Genomic DNA, 18233 nt, shown 5'->3' on the forward strand with positions numbered 1-18233 from the left:
TGAGTTGAAATTTACAATCAAAAGACAATTTACAAAGTCTATATTATGCATGCGATTCTTGCTATTCTTCGCATCAGAGGACAGAAATAAATCAGCAAATTATATTTGTAGCAATGCTAGAATTTGCTGGTTATGCCATTAAATGAAACCGCAATTTTTTATAGTCATAAATTGCAAAACACGTACATCAAGTCTGTTGCCAAGGTCGCTGGAAAGATGGTGGGATCCTTCTACCGCTCCAGAAGATATCTCACTACTGATGCAATTCTCTATCTATATAAAAGCCAAGTACGTCCAAGGATGGAATACTGCTGCCATATCTGGGCAGGAGTTGCTAAAAACAGACTATCCTGCCTTAACAGAATACAAAATAGACTTCGTGACTTAGTGGGGGATGCCCTTTCTCTTCCCTGCAACCTCTCTCCCACAGAAGAGACGTTGCAAGCCTATCTTTGTTTTATCGTTATTTCCATGGCAGGTGCTCGTCTGAACTCCAATCTCTGGTCCCCCCCTCGCCAATCTTTTACAAAAAAACATCTGTCTAGCTGAATCCACTGTCAAAAACTTTCTCCACTCTTTATCTATGCCTAAATCAAAACGTAGATTTCATGAACAAAGCTTCTTTCTTAGAACTGCACGCCTGTGGAACTCTGTTCCGTCTGCCTGCTTCCCACCTGACTACAACTTGGATGTGTTCAAGTCCAACGTTAACAAATTCCTGATGAACCGCCCCCTTAAGTAGACACTCTAAATATCTACACTAACGTACTGTACCTACAATAACCCTAAATCCATTTGAATATAATTAGTCCGCTTGGAAAATTTTCAATGCAGCTGAAATCATGGAAATTATTCTTGCGGATAGGGCAGTAGTCCAAAGAAAGGTTGATCCCCTGTTAAGTGTATTCGAGAAATAAGATGGACAGAAAATCAACATGTCATCTCCCATCGTTGGTTTAATTAGAAAAAAATGAAGCCATCTGGATGTTTCATTTCAAATTACATTTGAAATAGTGAAGCGTCTCATGTGTAAAAAAACAAACGTTTTTATGTGAATTTAAACATTTTTATTTGAATGTTCTTTACGTCAGTCACAGAGTGATCTAATCGTTATACGATGATCTATGCATATATATATATATATATGTGTGTGTGTGTGTGTGTGTGTGTGTGTGTGTGTGCATATAGCACGAAGCTTTCCTACATAAATCCAACCAAGACATAAGAATGTCCATTTGAAAAATGGAAAAATTACAAAAAAGTTCATTAAGCAAAAACACTCTGTGCTATTTAACAATACCTGTCTGAATAAAAACATATATATATATATATATATATATATATATATATATATATATATATATATATATATATATATATATATATATGTATATATATATGTATATATATATATATATATATATATATATATATATATATATATATATATATATATATACTAGCAAAAGACCCGTCGTTGACTGGGTTCAAAAACAGCCTACAGAAAATGGACTCTGATTTATGAAAGTATGATAGGTTATGAAAAGGAAGGGTTGTAAAGAGATAGCTTCGAATTTGGGGGGTATCAAAACCAAAGCAAAATATGATGAAAGTAAAAATAAAATAGATAAACCCCATAATTTATTATACCATACCTGTTCACACTGAAACACTTATCACAATATTCTGTGGATCTATATTAAAAAACCTGGTTAAACTTTGTGACATATTTCCATTCTATGGAGGCCAGGTGCGAACGCAGACCCACAATTTTATTGTACCATCCCTATTTAAGTCAAAAAATTCTTATCAAAGTATTCTTATGTACATCTATATCAAAAACACTTGTAAACAATTTTTTCAAATTCTTTATTTCCATACTTTGTTGATCAGGCGCGAACGCAGACCCCACAATTTTAATGAACCACCGTTCTGCCAGATCAAACATACCCATTCCTGTGTTTCGATACATCTTATATCATTATATGTAATCAGTTTTTTAAAATAGTCAACCATATAGGAGCCTATTCGTGACCACACACACACACACACACACACACACACACACACACACACACACACACATTCAGCTTTATATTATAGATATATATATATATAATTTTAGGAGTCCTTTAATTTCTCCTAATCTTTTCTAGGTTTACTATAATATTTGGAGTTTCATTTGCAGTATGATCATGATCGAAACTGATTTTTTTAAAATTTGTTGTTTGTTTTTTATTTACTTGGGGTCAAAAAATTCAAGGCTTGGAGGTTACTACAGGATAAGGGTTGATATAGGCGTTTCTTAGATGGTGAGACGATAACATGATCAGTAATTATGAAACTTGGGTAGCTAGACAAGTATTTATTATGAACATTTTACAGGGAAACCATAGATTGAAGCTCAGTCGAGCACTAAAAAAAGTAACGATGGAGCAGTGTTAGACTCGTAACTTCTCTTCTATGAGAAAAAGAATGTAATGAGATAAAAATTTCGAATACGATTTTGTACCTTGTCAAGCTAGAAAAGTGTATTCTTAGGAACTCCTCCTCAGTTGTTGCAACAGTAACTCATCTTATGACGTATTTTACTCTTGTGCAGGTAAAGTATAGCATCGAGAGCGAGATATTTTCTGGAGTAATAGAATAATGCAACCATTTTTCTAGTGGTTTTGGCAATGGCGATGTAGGTCTTTCATTTCGGGTCAGGGGTACAGATAAGTTCCAGAAGTTTGCCCAAGCTGGGTGCTTTCTCAAGACGAAATCCGCTCATTTCGACTTGGGCCAAGTGGGGATTAAGCATTTGTAGTGAAAAAATAGAAGTTTGGTTTTCCATAATCCACTTGGTTATGCCGCTTCTGTTTAAATGTTAAGTTGATGTCAACCTCTTTTTGTGTTGATAAGGGATTGCATATTAAGTTGATATCGTATCTGAAATGATTGTACACAATTATATTGCTTGGATTCTTAAATATATGTAAATGATCTAATTTCGTTTATCTCTCTCTCTCTTTCTATTTTCTATTTGTCTCTCCTTATATATATATATGTAGGATGTCCACAAAGTCTGCCTACATTATGTAGCCAGCATTTGTGAACACATTGTAGATTATGTAGCCAAACTTCGTGGACACCCTGTTGATATGCAGCCAGACTTTGTAAGCACCCAGTAGATTATGTAGCTAGACTTTATGGACACCCTGTAGATTATGTAGCTAGACTTTGTGGGCACCCTGTGGATTATGCAGCCGGACTTTGTGGACTCCATGTAGATTATACAGCCAGATTTTGTGGACACCGTATAGATTATACAGCCAAACTTTGTGGACACCCTGTAGATTATATAGCCAGACTTTATGAGAACCCGGTCGTTTATGTAACAACACTTTGTGGACAACCTGTAGATTATATAGTCAAACTTTGTGGACATTTGTATGTACCCAGACTTTGTGGCCACCCTGTATATATATATATATATATATATATATATATATATATATATATATATATATATATATATATATATATATATATATATATATGGAAACAACAGTATCATGGTCTTTGCGTTTACAATCTTAATATGTTTTAAATTTTTTGCAATTTTTCAAATAATGTTTCTTACTTCATTTCAGCGCTTACACTAAACGGTTGCTTTTTATTTATGGAGCTGACAACGAGGCGGACTATTACGTGCATGCATTTGCTGTCCACAGGTCGAAAGGCCTGAGTGTCATGAAGAAGAAACATCCTGTATGTATTGTGATGAGTATTTTGATACTCCTTTTTAAAATGACAGCCATATTGAAACTGTTAATCAAGCATATATTTATAAGATAGCATTAATTAAATTCATGTTTGTAAAAATGATTAATTTGTGATTAATCTGATAAACAACTGAGAGTGATATAATTTGATTTTGGAACAATTCATTTTAATGATCATAAAATAACTTCTAAAAGGGGAAGTACATTAGAAATTTTGTGGTTCTTCTATTTTGTTATTTTCTTCTAAAGATGTAAAACGAAAATAACAAAACATCCCCCATTAAAAAAAAAATAAAAACAGGAAAGTCTTTAAAAATATAAGTTCCAAAAATATGTTCAAAAGTCTCTGTTTACATGTAGTTAAATTAAATTTGTTCCATAAATTTCGAATTTTTACAAATTTATTTATAGTAGACGTTACTTATCCGGCGATCGTAATTCCATTTCTATTATGGTTTATCAAACAAGTTTACCATGATTGGCGTGATCTGTTTACGCTTGTAAACATTCGTTTCCTATAGATGCATCATTTTAAACACTTCTATTTTGCTTTTGTTTCGGTAGGTATATATACAGGGTGAGTCACGGGAAACGGATGTTTTAGAACGCTCCTTACTCTCCTTTAGTAACGTATAGAGAGTGAGGAAGATAGTCTTTAAACCTGCTTGGTTTGTTTCCCGTGAATCACCCTGTATATATATCTATATGTGTGTACATTCCCTACGAAATAACTCTATCAATTTTTAGTCTACAGACTCGAAATTTGATATACAGGGAACTGAGATTTGGGAAAATCTATGTGATCGGTTTTCGGCCAGAAATTTGGCTGTTAAAGGGTCAAACTTCAACGATTTGATCTTTGAGAACTCTACCAAACTCCACGGACAATTTTGGGTCTAAACCCTTGAAATTTTAGATATAGGTTCCTTGTACATGGATCTAACTTAATAACTTGATTTCAGCCCAAAACAATGAATGTTAAGAGGTCATAATAGGGGTCAAAGTTAAAAAAATTGACCTTTTTTTTTTTTTTTGCTCAGCATACACCTCCAAACACCCGGGCAATGTCGGGCACCCATGCTAGTATATATATATATATATATATATATATATATATATATATATATATATATATATATACTGGCAAAAGACCCGTCGTTGACTGGGTTCAAAAACAGCCTACAGAAAATAGACTGATTTATGAAAGTATGATAGGTTATGAAAAGGAAGGGTTGTATATCGTTCAAGTCGGCGCTGGATACCTGGCTGAAGTCTGTACCAGACGAACCTCAGATCCCCGGTTATACCGCTATGAGACGCAGTGAATCCAATAGCTTACGCCACATGCTTGTCTGTGTAAAGAGGGACAGCGAAACGGTGCAGCGGTCTATTGATTCGACGCCGCCTATACCGTCCCAACTGGAGGCCGCTTGCCGCAGTGACCTTGGAGGACTCTGACCGCCGAAAGACATCACACAAAATCACACACAAAAAAAATTTGGGTTGAATTTGAAGGTATCAAAACCAAAGCAAAATATGATGAAAGTAAAAATAAACTAGATAAACCCCATAATTTATTATACCATACCTGTTCATACTGAAACACTTATCACAATATTCTTTGGATCTATATTAAAAAACCTTGTTAAACTTTGTGACATATTTCCATTCTATGGAGGTCAGGCGCGAACGAACACCCCATAATTTTATTATACCATATTTTCTTCAAACTGAAATATAATTATCAAAGTATACTTACGCAGATAGATATGAAAAGTCTTTATTAAAGTTTGTACCTATTTCCATTCTATGGAAGCCAGGTGCAAACGCAGACCCACAATTTTATTATACCATCCCTATTTAAGTTAAAACATACTTATCAAAGTATTATCATGTACATCTATATCAAAAACACTTGTAAACGTTTTTTTTTTTCAATTTTTCAATTTTTTATTTCCATACTTTGTGGATCAGGCGCGTACACAGACCCCATAATTTTAATGAATCATCATTATTCCGGATCAAACTTACCCATTCCTGTGTCTCGAGAGATCTTCTATCATTATATGTGATCAGTTTTCTCTAATAGTCAACCATATAGGAGCCTATTCGTGACCAGACACACTCACAGACGTTCAGCTTTATATTATAGAAGATATATAATTTGTTTTTACATTTCAGATTAAGAACGTCCCAACAGTATGGCACTGTTTTTCAGTACCGCGTTCTGTATTCCTTGGTGAAGAGTTCAATATAACTATCGTCGTATACAATTATCTTCCATACAGTCTGTTGGTAAATAGCAATTCTTTTTTTCCTCTATTGAAATATAAGAACATTACTATAATTTATGCTTTATTTCTCATTCTTGAAATTCAATAACATAATTTATTATAATCTACAAGAATGCTTTTTTTATATTTGCAACTTATTTTTTAAATTACATTTTCACCCCAAACAGGGCACATTGCCGCTTTGATGTAGGGGACTGCTATCAGGAACCTAAGTTACAGGGGTACTATGTAAGGAGCTTAGCAGCAAGATGTTTGTTCACATTACACTTGAACTTCTGCATGTCAGTACAGTTGGGGAAGCAGGAAACTGGAAGAGAATTCAAAAGTCTTGCAGTTCTGGGGAAGAAGCGATTAGAGTAAAAGGCTTTCTTGCATCTAGGAATCTCAACTGTATAGGGGTGGGACTTCGCTGCTTGTCGGGTTTGTCGGGGTTATTTTCATCGAGGGGGTACAAGGGCTTGTAGTTCGTCAGAGAATCCACCATTAAAATACTTGTAAAACAGGCAGAGGGATGCAACATTTCGTCGGTGGGACAGGGGCTGAATTTAGATGACAGTTCGGGACGTATTAATTTGGCGACTCTTTTTTGGACCATGTCCAGGAGCGAGAGACTAGTAGCAGATGCACCAGCCCAAATGTGACAGCAGTACTCCGTACACGAGCGAATGGTGGCTTTGTTGAGGTATAGGATACTTTCAGTCATAAGTAAGTATCTAGCACGATAGAGAGACCCCACTTTCTTTGCAGCAGCCTTAGCAATAATCTCGATGTATCTATTCCAACTCATTTTTCCTGTGAACTTTAAGCTAAGGAGCTTGAATGAAGTGCTCTCAGGTAAAGTGTCTGTAGCCATACTATTGGTGTTTGCTAAGGTTTCATGCAATTACGACTCGTTACATTGACAACGAAGACGAAATATCAGAACGAGCGTTTGAAGGTGGATGCGTGGGTGTCACAAATTGTTATATAATATCAAACCGAAGTTAAGATCCACAATCGACTGAAATGCGTTCAAGAAAATGACCCTATTAATTATTATTAAATCAATATAATATGTAAATAATTAGATAAATAAATCAATACATAATAACCGAAATAAAAACGAACTTTGTAAAAATGTTTTTAAAAAGTTCCTTTTTATTTCAGTTATTATGCATGCGTTTATTGATTTGTTTACTTTTACCCTTGCTCCCCCTCACCCCCTTTTACAAAAATCACTCGTCTAACTGAAACCACTATCAATAATTTCCCCCACTCTTTATCTGTGCCTAAGCCTAAACGTGGATTCCATGAACAAAGCTTCTTTCTTAGAACTGCACGTTTGTGGAACTCCCTTCTGTTTCTTTACTTTCTAGCTGACTACAATATGGTCGTCTTCAAGTCTAACGTGAATAAGTTCTTGACGAGCCGTCCCCTTAGGTAATCTAATTTACCAAATTTCCACTATAACGATGACTGCAATATTGTCATTTACTTGAATGGCCTCCTTGATAAGTGGTGATTCATTTAAAAAAAACGACCATATTAATCCATGTAAACCCAATTAATTATTATTAAATGAGTCTATTAATCCACCTGCAACCGTATAACTGAACAAAACCGCACTAATTCGCTTCCACTGATAATAAAGATATATTGTAGCAGCCGACAGCTGCTACTAACAAGCTACATCTCACTACGGAGATTTGAAATTCATTTCCTCCTGGCTTTTCCAATCACAAGTCAGCTCTCTATCACGTGACAGAGTATACAAAAGTCGAAACCTGAATTTATTAACTCTTTCGGATCTTGACCCTGCCAGACTTCGCCTGGGGCTGCTGCGCAAACTCCTACTTGCTTCCACGTGCTGTACTCAAACGAACATTCTATCTTCACACGAGATATTTAATCTTCGTTCCCACACAACGAACAATGAACTCATCATGCTAATACGTTTCTATCTATGACTTTCTTACTAACACGTTTCTCTCTTGTACTCTTCTAATAAACCTACTAACAAATAGTTTATTAATATAGAATGAAACTTCCATTTCGTTGTTGTCTCATTTCTATAATATCATTATATTTGTATATATCAGTAGTGCCGCCATGTTTTTTAAGCATAACACTTGTACGGTTTTTCTGGAGGAAATTAAATAAGGTTTGAGTGAATGTTATTATTTCATGATAAGAATGAATTAAAGAAGGAAAGATCAAAATAAAGCTGAGGCCGTCATCTTGGAATAATTCTATTACGAAAAATAAGAAGTGGGAATCGGGCTCATTTTTCCAACTAGCTAATTAGCTAAGGAGCGTCTTAAAAGGGCTCGTATCAAACAGGACTAAAATCACATGGCTCATGCTTGTGCAGGTACTCATACTCATACTTATACAACTTACTTTTGTTGAATTCCATAAAAAGTGATAGTTAAAGAATGAAATCAAATCTTGATTTAAAAAAGACTCATCTGCATAGAATCCACTCAAATAGGTCGCCAACACAATTCTAGCTATGATTGTAACGTAGTCGTTACTCTTTACTTTAGTAATTCATAAAAATAAAACTAGAAATAACGAAACAAAATCCGGGTCGGCATTTTTTCCTTTTAACAAAAGATTTTATTACTTTTGTTGAAATAACCAGAACCTGGCGCTCAATTCCATTCAGAGTGAATCTCTTTTTTCGATCATCCAAAGAAGAACCCTCGAAGACACCCTTTTCCTAAACCGTGAATGTTCAAAAGAACGAGGAAACTTTCTGGATCTGGTTCAGTGAAAAACTGCAATTAATCTCTCGATCTATAACAACCATCGACCAAAAGTGTGACGGTTTGGAAAGGTGTTTATACCGCAATCAATCATGCCATCATATGTGTGTGTATGTCATGCTATTATGTATGCGTTTATTTTGCCCCATTAAATTTGTGCATATCCCGCATGTGCTATTAAAAAAATGCTCCACCGAGATTGTTCCAGTTCTCTCCAGACTTTACAACAGATGCCTTAATGAATCTTGCTTTCCTGACTGCTGGAAAACTGCTTCTGTGATAGCAGTTTTTAATAATTCTGGCGAAAGAACCGACCCAGTAAATTATCGCCCCATTAGCCTCCTCCCGCTTTTCGCCAAAATATTTGAATCCATAATTAATCAAGCTCTAGTCCATCACCTTACAGCTGCTAAACTTCTGACCGACCATCAATATGGATTTAGGCAAGCCCACAGCAGATATCCTAACGTAATCTCTGAACGTATTTATCATATACTGGACAATACAGGGAAGGGTAGAGCGGTAGGCCTAGATATATCTAAGGCTTTTGACAGAAATTGCAGGACGGTCTTCTCAGGAAAATCAGATCATATGTCATCACTGGATGAATATATAACGTAATTAAATTAATTGTCATTATTATAATTACCCTATTATTATTGGTATTATTACCATTTTTATAAGTAGTAAATTTCCCCTTGCTCTTCTACCACGCCAATTATCTGTATCCAAAAACCTTTTTCATCAAGTTAAACGCACCCAAAGACATTGCCATCCTATCCTCCTACCGCCCCCTTATAACCACATTCCCTATATCATAACAGAAGAAACTTAGAGATATTGCCACATCGTACCTAACTCTGAAAATCAATATTATAGCCTTGCAACTACCCCTCCCAAAATTATACGCGATTTTATAGTTGATGTTTGCCGTATCGGTTGTACCTGTCAAAAATATCACTCTTTAGATATTAGACACCTTACAAACCGTTAAAATAGAATTACCACGCAGCCACAATATACCCTCAATTTAGCCCTAAAACATATACCCCTTAAATTTAAAAATAAATTCAAGACTATGGTAAAGACTATATACACTTTTTTTACATCATACTACATATAACAAGCTTCTCCTTTATTTAGAATTCAATAAAGCTTCCCCCAACATTCTATAATTTCACTTAGTCTTTTTCGCCCCTAATGAACCCTACGCTAGACGCCGCATCTCCACCATGCTACCTAGCATCTTCTCTAGTCTTCTGATAAGAAGCATTAAGCTTCGAAATGCTTTGGCATAAAGAGTACATTCTATCCCCCAAATTATTGCTTGGACATGGACCTAATTTAATAATCTTATTTGAGCCCAAAATAATAAATGTTAAGGGGTCATAATAGGGGTCAAAGTTAAAAAAATAGACCGCTTTTTTTTTTTTTTGCTCAACATACACCTCCAAACACCCGGGCAACGTCGGGCACTCATGCTAGTATATATATATATATATATATATATATATATATATATATATATATATATATAGTGCAAAAAAAAAAAAAGAATTACGATTAAGTTTACAAAGATGATCCAAAATAGTAAACTTAATATGTTTTTAACTCTTATTAAAGTGTTTTTAAAATGTTTTATTAACTCTTTCCTTATATATATATATATATATATATATATATATATATATATATATATATATATATATATATATATATATATATATATATAGGAAATTTATTACTGTGAGTCCAGAATGAGTTTACAAATTGTTTCAACTAGAGGAAAATCCTCAAAGAGAGGAAAAATCCAACTAGCATCATCAGAATTCATAGATGGACTAAGTTATAAAGTCAAATAAAAATGGAAAGATCGTAGATAAAGGGGAGTTAGAAAAGAAGGGGGAGTGGTTCAAAGACAGATTTAGAGTGCATAAATGCTCCCTAAATAACCCCAACCACCCAAATAGTACTTCATTAACTAACCACTATCTACTACTTACCCGAAACAACCTCACCCCAATTATTAGCTGGGAAATTCTTAATAGAGCTAGTACCTGTAAATCACTAAACTCCCCATGTTATTTATGCTTAACTGAAAAATTACTGATTACTAATTTTAGAGATAGAGATAAACTTCTAAATAAAAAAACTGAAACCTCACTTAATTGTAAACATTATAAATCCCACCTCTTAAGCAACTTCTCACCCTTCTAATAATAACTATAACCCACCCCTAAAATCTAACACTAACGAATTACACACACCCTATTTACAACCTAAACTATATAGTCCCCCATTCATTTTAAAAGAACCCCTCCACAGAACCCCCACCTATTTATCCCACCATTTTTTAGCTACATCTCTCTTTACCAAACTCATTTTTGTACCCCCCCCTTTGCCCTAATCACTCCTTATGTCATTATTTAAAGGTTCTCGCCCCATAGTCTCTTATTGGCTATTTCCATAATCAGGTCTCGATTTCTATTATTTCAATTACGTACTTATCACAATTGGTATCCTTCGACTTGCCTCTCGGTCTATTATCTACTTGTTAACAACTAATCATTTACTTACCTTCTATTTTAATTAATTATTTAATTTACCATCTACATATAACATATATAATACGCTTTTCTCTTATATTTACCTCTTACTAATTCTTTCAATAATAATTATCATATTTTTTAACACGAAGCTTATTTACATATTTTTCGTATTTGTGTTTGTACATATACTCAAGCACATGCTTCTCCCCCATTGATGTGTGTATTTTTTACATGTGTACTCATGTGTATGTATTTGTGTGTTTTTGTTATCTACTTACTATCTACATTTTATTAATAATTATATTAATTTTTATTATTTAATTAACTTACTTATATCCTTAGTTTTTTTTACTTTATTAAATAAACCTATAACGTATAATTCACCTATTTACCCTTCTATTTCTCATTTCTTTCTTCCAACTTAACGCCCGACAATTCAAAAAACTATAAATAATAAATTAAAAACAAAAAATTAATTTTTTCAATTTCTCCCTGCCCAGCTAATTTATATATATATATATATGTGTATATATATGTGCACATGTATATATATATGTGTGTGTGTGCGTGTGTATGTGTGTGTGTTTGTATATGTATGTATATGTGTGTGTATGTATGTATTTATGTGTGTGTATATGTATGTATATATATGTATTTGTGTTTGTGCGTATCTTCTATATGTGTGTATATGTATGTGTTTTTTTTATATATATTTGTATTTGGTTACGTATCTTCTACATGTATTTTTGTGTGTGTGTTTTTCTGTGTGTATGTGTTTTATTCACTTATTATAAATATCTCCCTAATAATTTTATGAATTTTACTATTTGATTAACTTACTGATATTCTTACCTATTTCTATATTAGTAAAATAAACTTGTAACTTATAATTCATTAATTTATATTTTTCTCTTTCTCTCTTTCCTTCAACTACAACGCCTGAAAATTTAAAAATTATTTATAAAATATTTTTCAATTCCCCCCCCTCCCAGCTAATTTATATTTATATGTATATATATGTATGTATATGTATATGTATATATATATGTATGTGTAAGTGTTTGCATCTGGATGTATGTGTACTTGCATATATGTTTATATATGTATATATGCGTGTATTTTTACGTATCTGTGTATGTGTACATATATATATATATATGTGTTTGTATATGTATGTTTGTGTATATATGTATGTATATATATATATATATATATATATATATATATATATATATATATGTATGTGTGATCACGCATGTGCTTTTCCCCCATTTACGTATGTGCATTTGCTGTACATATTTATGCGTGTGCTTATATTTGTGTGTTACTTATTAAAAATGTTTTTTTTTTTCTATTATTTAAGTTACTTACTTAAGCCTTCACCTATTTTATTTTATTTCACTAAAATAAACCTGTAACGTATAATTTCTACCTGCCCGGCTATTTATTTATATATATATTATATTTAATTATATATATCATTACACTATCAAAATAAACCTGTAAAGTATAATTTATTAACTTATTTTTCCTTTTCTTTTTCTTTCCATTTTATAAACAATAAATATCTTTCAATCTCTCCCCGCCCGGCTAAATTACTTTAAACCCCATTTTCAACCCGTTCCTTCACCTATTTTATTTTATTTTATTAAAATAAACCTGTAACGTATTATTTCTACCTGCCCGGCTAATTTATTTATTATATTTAATTATATATATCATCACACTATTAAAATAAACCTGTAAAGTATAATTCATTAACTTATTTTTCCTTTTCTTTTTCTTTCCATTTTATAAACAATAAATATCTTTCAATCTCTCCCCGCCCGGCTAAATTACTTTAAACCCCATTTTCAACCCGTTCCTTCACTAACATTAACTTTCCAACCTGTTGCCATGGTGATCCTTTAAATTAACTGTTACTTATGCCGTTATCAACAAAAGTAGCGTCTTTTAAGTTTAAACTGTTAAAAAACACGTATATAAGAATTTACACATAATTAATATTTAATTATAAACCCCTCTCTTTTTTTAATACACTCCTACTACTTTAAACTCCAACGTCCTCTCCCCACCACTCCCCCTTCTTTTCTAACTCCCCTTTATCTACGATCTTTCCATTTTTATTTGACTTTATAACTTAGTCCATCTATGAATTCTGATGATGCTAGTTGGATTTTTCCTCTCTTTGAGGATTTTCCTCTAGTTGAAACAATTTGTAAACTCATTCTGGACTCACAGTAATAAATTTCCTATATACTGCTCTGACTACACATTGAGCACTTTAGTCCGGTTTTTTTTACCACTGGTAAATAAATATATATATATATATATATATATATATATATATATATATATATATATATATATATATATATATATATATTGTATAAATTATTTCTACAAGAATTTTGTTTTCTTTTTAATTATAGGTGAATGTCAAGGTCGTTGATCGCACATTAATTCGTAACAAACGCAATATAAAAACTGTCATGGTAAGAAACCAAACATATTTATGTATACTTAAATTTCATATTTAATATAATAATACACGTTGTGTCTTCGTCTTGAGAAAGTTGTTGCCAAGGTAAAATGTAAGTGGAATAAAAATGGGATAATACACGTTTTAATACATTAAAATATATGCTGATTAACTTGTTGAAAAACAATGTACTGTTTACAAATAAATTAACGAACATATTTATGATAAGACAGGAGTTAGTGTTGTACATAATAAAACATATATGCTATCTTTTTTATTAGGTGATTCTTACATGTTTTGTAAATGTAACAGAGCGCGGACGCACGTATGGCAGTTGTATGCAAATGACCAAGCCGTGTGCAAGATGACGTCACGACAAAGAAAAAAGGTGCTTGTGCTAGCCACTTTTTGCTAGTTATGCTTGTATTAGAAGCATGTGTAAAGTGAAAAGCCCAAAGATTTCAAATTTGATAAGTGATTCTTATGAATGCTAAATATGCAAATAGCTATGATTGCCTACATTAATTCACTTCTACGCTTCATTGGAATTCGCCTTTTTCCTAAATCTTTAAATCTAACAACTTTTAACATCAAAGTGTTAAAGAAAAGTATTTTCAGCCAATTGAAATCTTTTCAAACTCTAAAAAGTAACACCTATGCGTGCAAGTAATAAGCGATTACAAAGTTTGATACTACTTAAAGCAAGGAGACAGGCAGCTGAAACTATTCAGACTCCACCAGCCAACAAATGAAAGGAAACCTAAAGGTTTATTTAACACCCGAACCTGGCTTTTGGCTGGGATCGCAAAACGAAATGACTCAGTGACTCACATATCAGCTTCATCACCCGCCACCCCTCCCATATATATATATATATATATATATATATATATATATATATATATATATATATATATATATATATATATATATATAGCAAGAACAAAGATAACGCACACAAATACACAATGCCACAGTGCCTAATACTGAAATACGTACATATTCACACAATGATCGTTTTGAACTAATACTAAAAGATAACGTTTATATTCTTTTATTTGTATAAAATGTTTTGCTATAAAATTGCGTATTCCTCCAATTTTTCTTTTACCAAACCTTTTCTATGTTTTAGATAGCATATGTTATCTTATGACGTTTCTATTATGTCACTGTTTCATTTTATTTCATATTTATATTTATTCATTTTCGTCGTTCGCTAAAACAATATTTTTTTTAACACGACTCATATTAAATGTCAGTGTGATTCTTGGATATACACAAAGACGCTCCAAGCCCTTATCAAGGCTCAGAATCACGTCACAAATTGAATAATGCAAAGCCTTATCATATAAACAATATCACTTACGTTTTCCTCGGCTAAGAATTGCACTGTGATGTTTTATCTCCAGCTTACTACACAGCATATTGATTTGATGTGGAAATGTTATTTTTAAGTAGAAATAAAAGTGCAATTCATTTTAATTTATTCAATCACAGTCAGTTAAACAACATCTTCATTGACTTGAACTAATGGCCCAAGTCAGTGAGAGGCTTCCTCAGTCATCTCAAGCACCTAACAATATCTGAGGAAGAGACACGACTCCAGCTTTTGAATAGGGAATGCCCCTTCTTACTGACATGCCAATATCTGAATCCTTCTCTGCTGATCCAGAAACAACTTGGATCTTGTGGAAAACACTCAACTGCTTGAAAACGGGAATGGAGCGAGCAAAAGTTGGACTACAAAACTGATCCAACTATCTACAAATGTGGAGAAGTGATCAAATGATGCAAATTGATATCTGCTCTCTACTGTCCGACCGGTTCAGCTTGAAAGATTGGAAGAGTATAGCAATAATGTAACAGACTGCGTAAAAATTTCAAAACTACATATGATCGCATGCTTCAAACACTATGTCTATTGCATTAACTTTTATTCACGATTTAATTAAGAGCCTTAATAAGTTATCATGCATTAGAAAAAGAAAAATAAACAAATAAATTTTATTAGTCATGTAACAGAACGCAGACGCACGTATGGCAGTTGTATGTAAATGACCGAGCTGTGTGCGAGATGACGTGACGGCAAGGAAGAAGATTATAAAAAGAAGAATATGTGTGGAAACCAATGATTACAATTACGTTAGAGAGGCTAGAGGTAGACGTGTTATACACATGGGACAAGAGCGACAGTTTTGAATAAGAGACAATGCCTTATTCGGAAAACTTACCAGAAATAAATGCTGTTGTTTCAACAGAACAAAATGTGAGTAGAGTTATTCCTTGTCTTGGTTTCTTTTCGACGAACTCTACATATAAACGTGTGTAACATTAGCGTTGTTACACATGTTACAATGTGGAAATATAATTGTTTAGAACACTCAGTGTACACCCCATAATCACAGCTAATAAACTGTTGAATCTGAGAAATTGTATGTACTTACATTAAAAAAATGTTCTTTTTTTTTCTTCAAAAGGTTCCTTGTAAGACTTACGTATACGTCACCTTCAGCCTTTACATGACACGCTTTGGATCCAACATAATTTTCACCGAGGTATACAGCGGGCGAAAGGTTTTCGACACATATAGTAGAAAAATCTACGTGCGGGTAAGATTTGAGACAAGTTCTTTCACCCAAAAAAAAAAGAATCTTATGAATTTCAAATTTTATCGTGAATAAAAAGAAACGATTAGTGCAATATAAATAATATTCCTTCATTCCGTGAAAGTAATCGTAACAAAAAAGTAGATAAAGAATTTCAGTGATTCAATTTGTATATTAGGAGGTGAATATAGTTTATATGTTTGCCAGAAAAGAATAATTTCCTTAATTCCATGAATGTAATCGTAACGAGCGATTATTAATTTCCGTGATTACGATTTGTATGTTGAGGAGTGAGTAAAAATTAAAGTATTAACTAGAAAAGAATAATTTCCTTCATTTCATGAATGTAAGCGTCAGGAGCGATTATTAATTTCAGTGATTACGATTTGTATATTGAAATATAAATATTTTTTTTTATTCAATTTTCACCCACTTTGAAGCAGGGGGCTACTATTAGGGACTTAATTAGCGGGGCCATTATGAAGGGAGAAGAGTAGAAAGATGTTTGTTAACATTACACTTGAACTTCTGCATATCATTGCAGTTGGGAAAGCAGAATCCCGGAAGGGAGTTCCAAAGACCCGCAGTTCTGGGGAAGAAACTATTGGAGTAAAAGGCTTTCTTGCACCTAGGAATCTCTACTGTAAAGGGATGAGACTTAGTAGCTTGTCGGGTTTGTCGGGGGTAGTTACGTCGGGGAGGTACAAGTGTTTGCAGTTCGTCAGAGCATTCATCATTAAAGTATTTGTAGAACAGGCAGAGGGATGCAACATCTCGTCGATGGGACAGAGGCTGAAGCCTAAATGACAGTTCAGGACCTATCAGGTTGGCGACTCTCTTTTGAACCCTGTCCAGGAGCGAGAGACAAGCAGCAGATGCACCAGCCCAGATGTGACAACAGTACTCCATACATGGGCGAATAGTGGCCTTATAGAGGTATAGGATACTGTCAGGCGTAAGTAGTTTTCTAGCACGGTAGAGGGAGCCAACCTTCCTTGCATCAGCCTTGGCAATGCTCTCAATGTATCTATTCCAGTTCATATTCTCTGTAAACGTTAGGCCGAGGAGTTTAAAAGAAGTACTTTCAGGCAATGTGTTCTTGGCCATTGCTATTGGTGGTAGAGAAGGTTTCTTGTAGTTATTGAAGGAAACAAGCTTAGTCTTAGCAGCATTGAATGTGACCAACCATTTTTGTCCCCATTCCACTACGGATTGGAGGTCATCCTCTAGTGTTTCTGCCATTTTCTTGGATATGTGTTCATTTGTTTTCCCCTCATATCTGTTATAGAGAGTGGTGTCATCGGCAAATATACCCATCTCCGAAACAATTTTATCAGGGAGGTCATTTATGAATATCAGGAATAATAGAGGTCCAAGGATAGAGCCCTGAGGTACTCCCGCATTTATGTCATATTGTTTGGATGTACGACCGTCGCGGACAACTTGGATTTTTCTATTACTTAAGAAGGATTTAATTACATTATGAATTCTTCCAGTGATTCCATATGATCTAATTTTCCTTAGAAGACCATCGTGCCATACCCTGTCAAAGGCCTTAGATATATCAAGGGCCACCGCTCTACCCTCCCCTGTTTTATCCAATGAACGGTATATACGTTCAGAAACTACAGTTAAGATATCTGCTGTTGAACGGGCTTGCCTGAATCCATATTGTTTGTCAGTCAGGAGGTTAGCAGCTGTTAGGTGCTGGACTAGGGCTTGATTAACTAAGGACTCAAATATTTTGGCGAAAAGCGGGAGGAGGCTAATGGGGCGATAATTTAGTGG

The 18233-nt window shown here is 33.7% G+C and overlaps 1 protein-coding gene across 1 annotated transcript in view; it reads left to right on the forward strand.

The window, feature by feature from the left end:
* The window catches only part of LOC145288327 (CD109 antigen-like), a 252965-nt gene that overhangs the window by 149294 nt on the left and 85438 nt on the right, over positions 1-18233 (forward strand). The window contains exons 19-22 of the mRNA XM_080136322.1: positions 3636-3753; positions 5949-6062; positions 13790-13852; positions 16317-16448. Of these exons, the coding sequence (XP_079992448.1) occupies positions 3636-3753; positions 5949-6062; positions 13790-13852; positions 16317-16448 (427 nt within the window). The remainder of the gene's footprint in view (positions 1-3635; positions 3754-5948; positions 6063-13789; positions 13853-16316; positions 16449-18233) is intronic.

This window comes from Euprymna scolopes, chromosome 2, assembly GCF_053919585.1.
Source record: "Euprymna scolopes isolate OS-2025 chromosome 2, ASM5391958v1, whole genome shotgun sequence".
Taxonomy (NCBI): Eukaryota; Metazoa; Mollusca; class Cephalopoda; order Sepiida; family Sepiolidae; genus Euprymna; species Euprymna scolopes.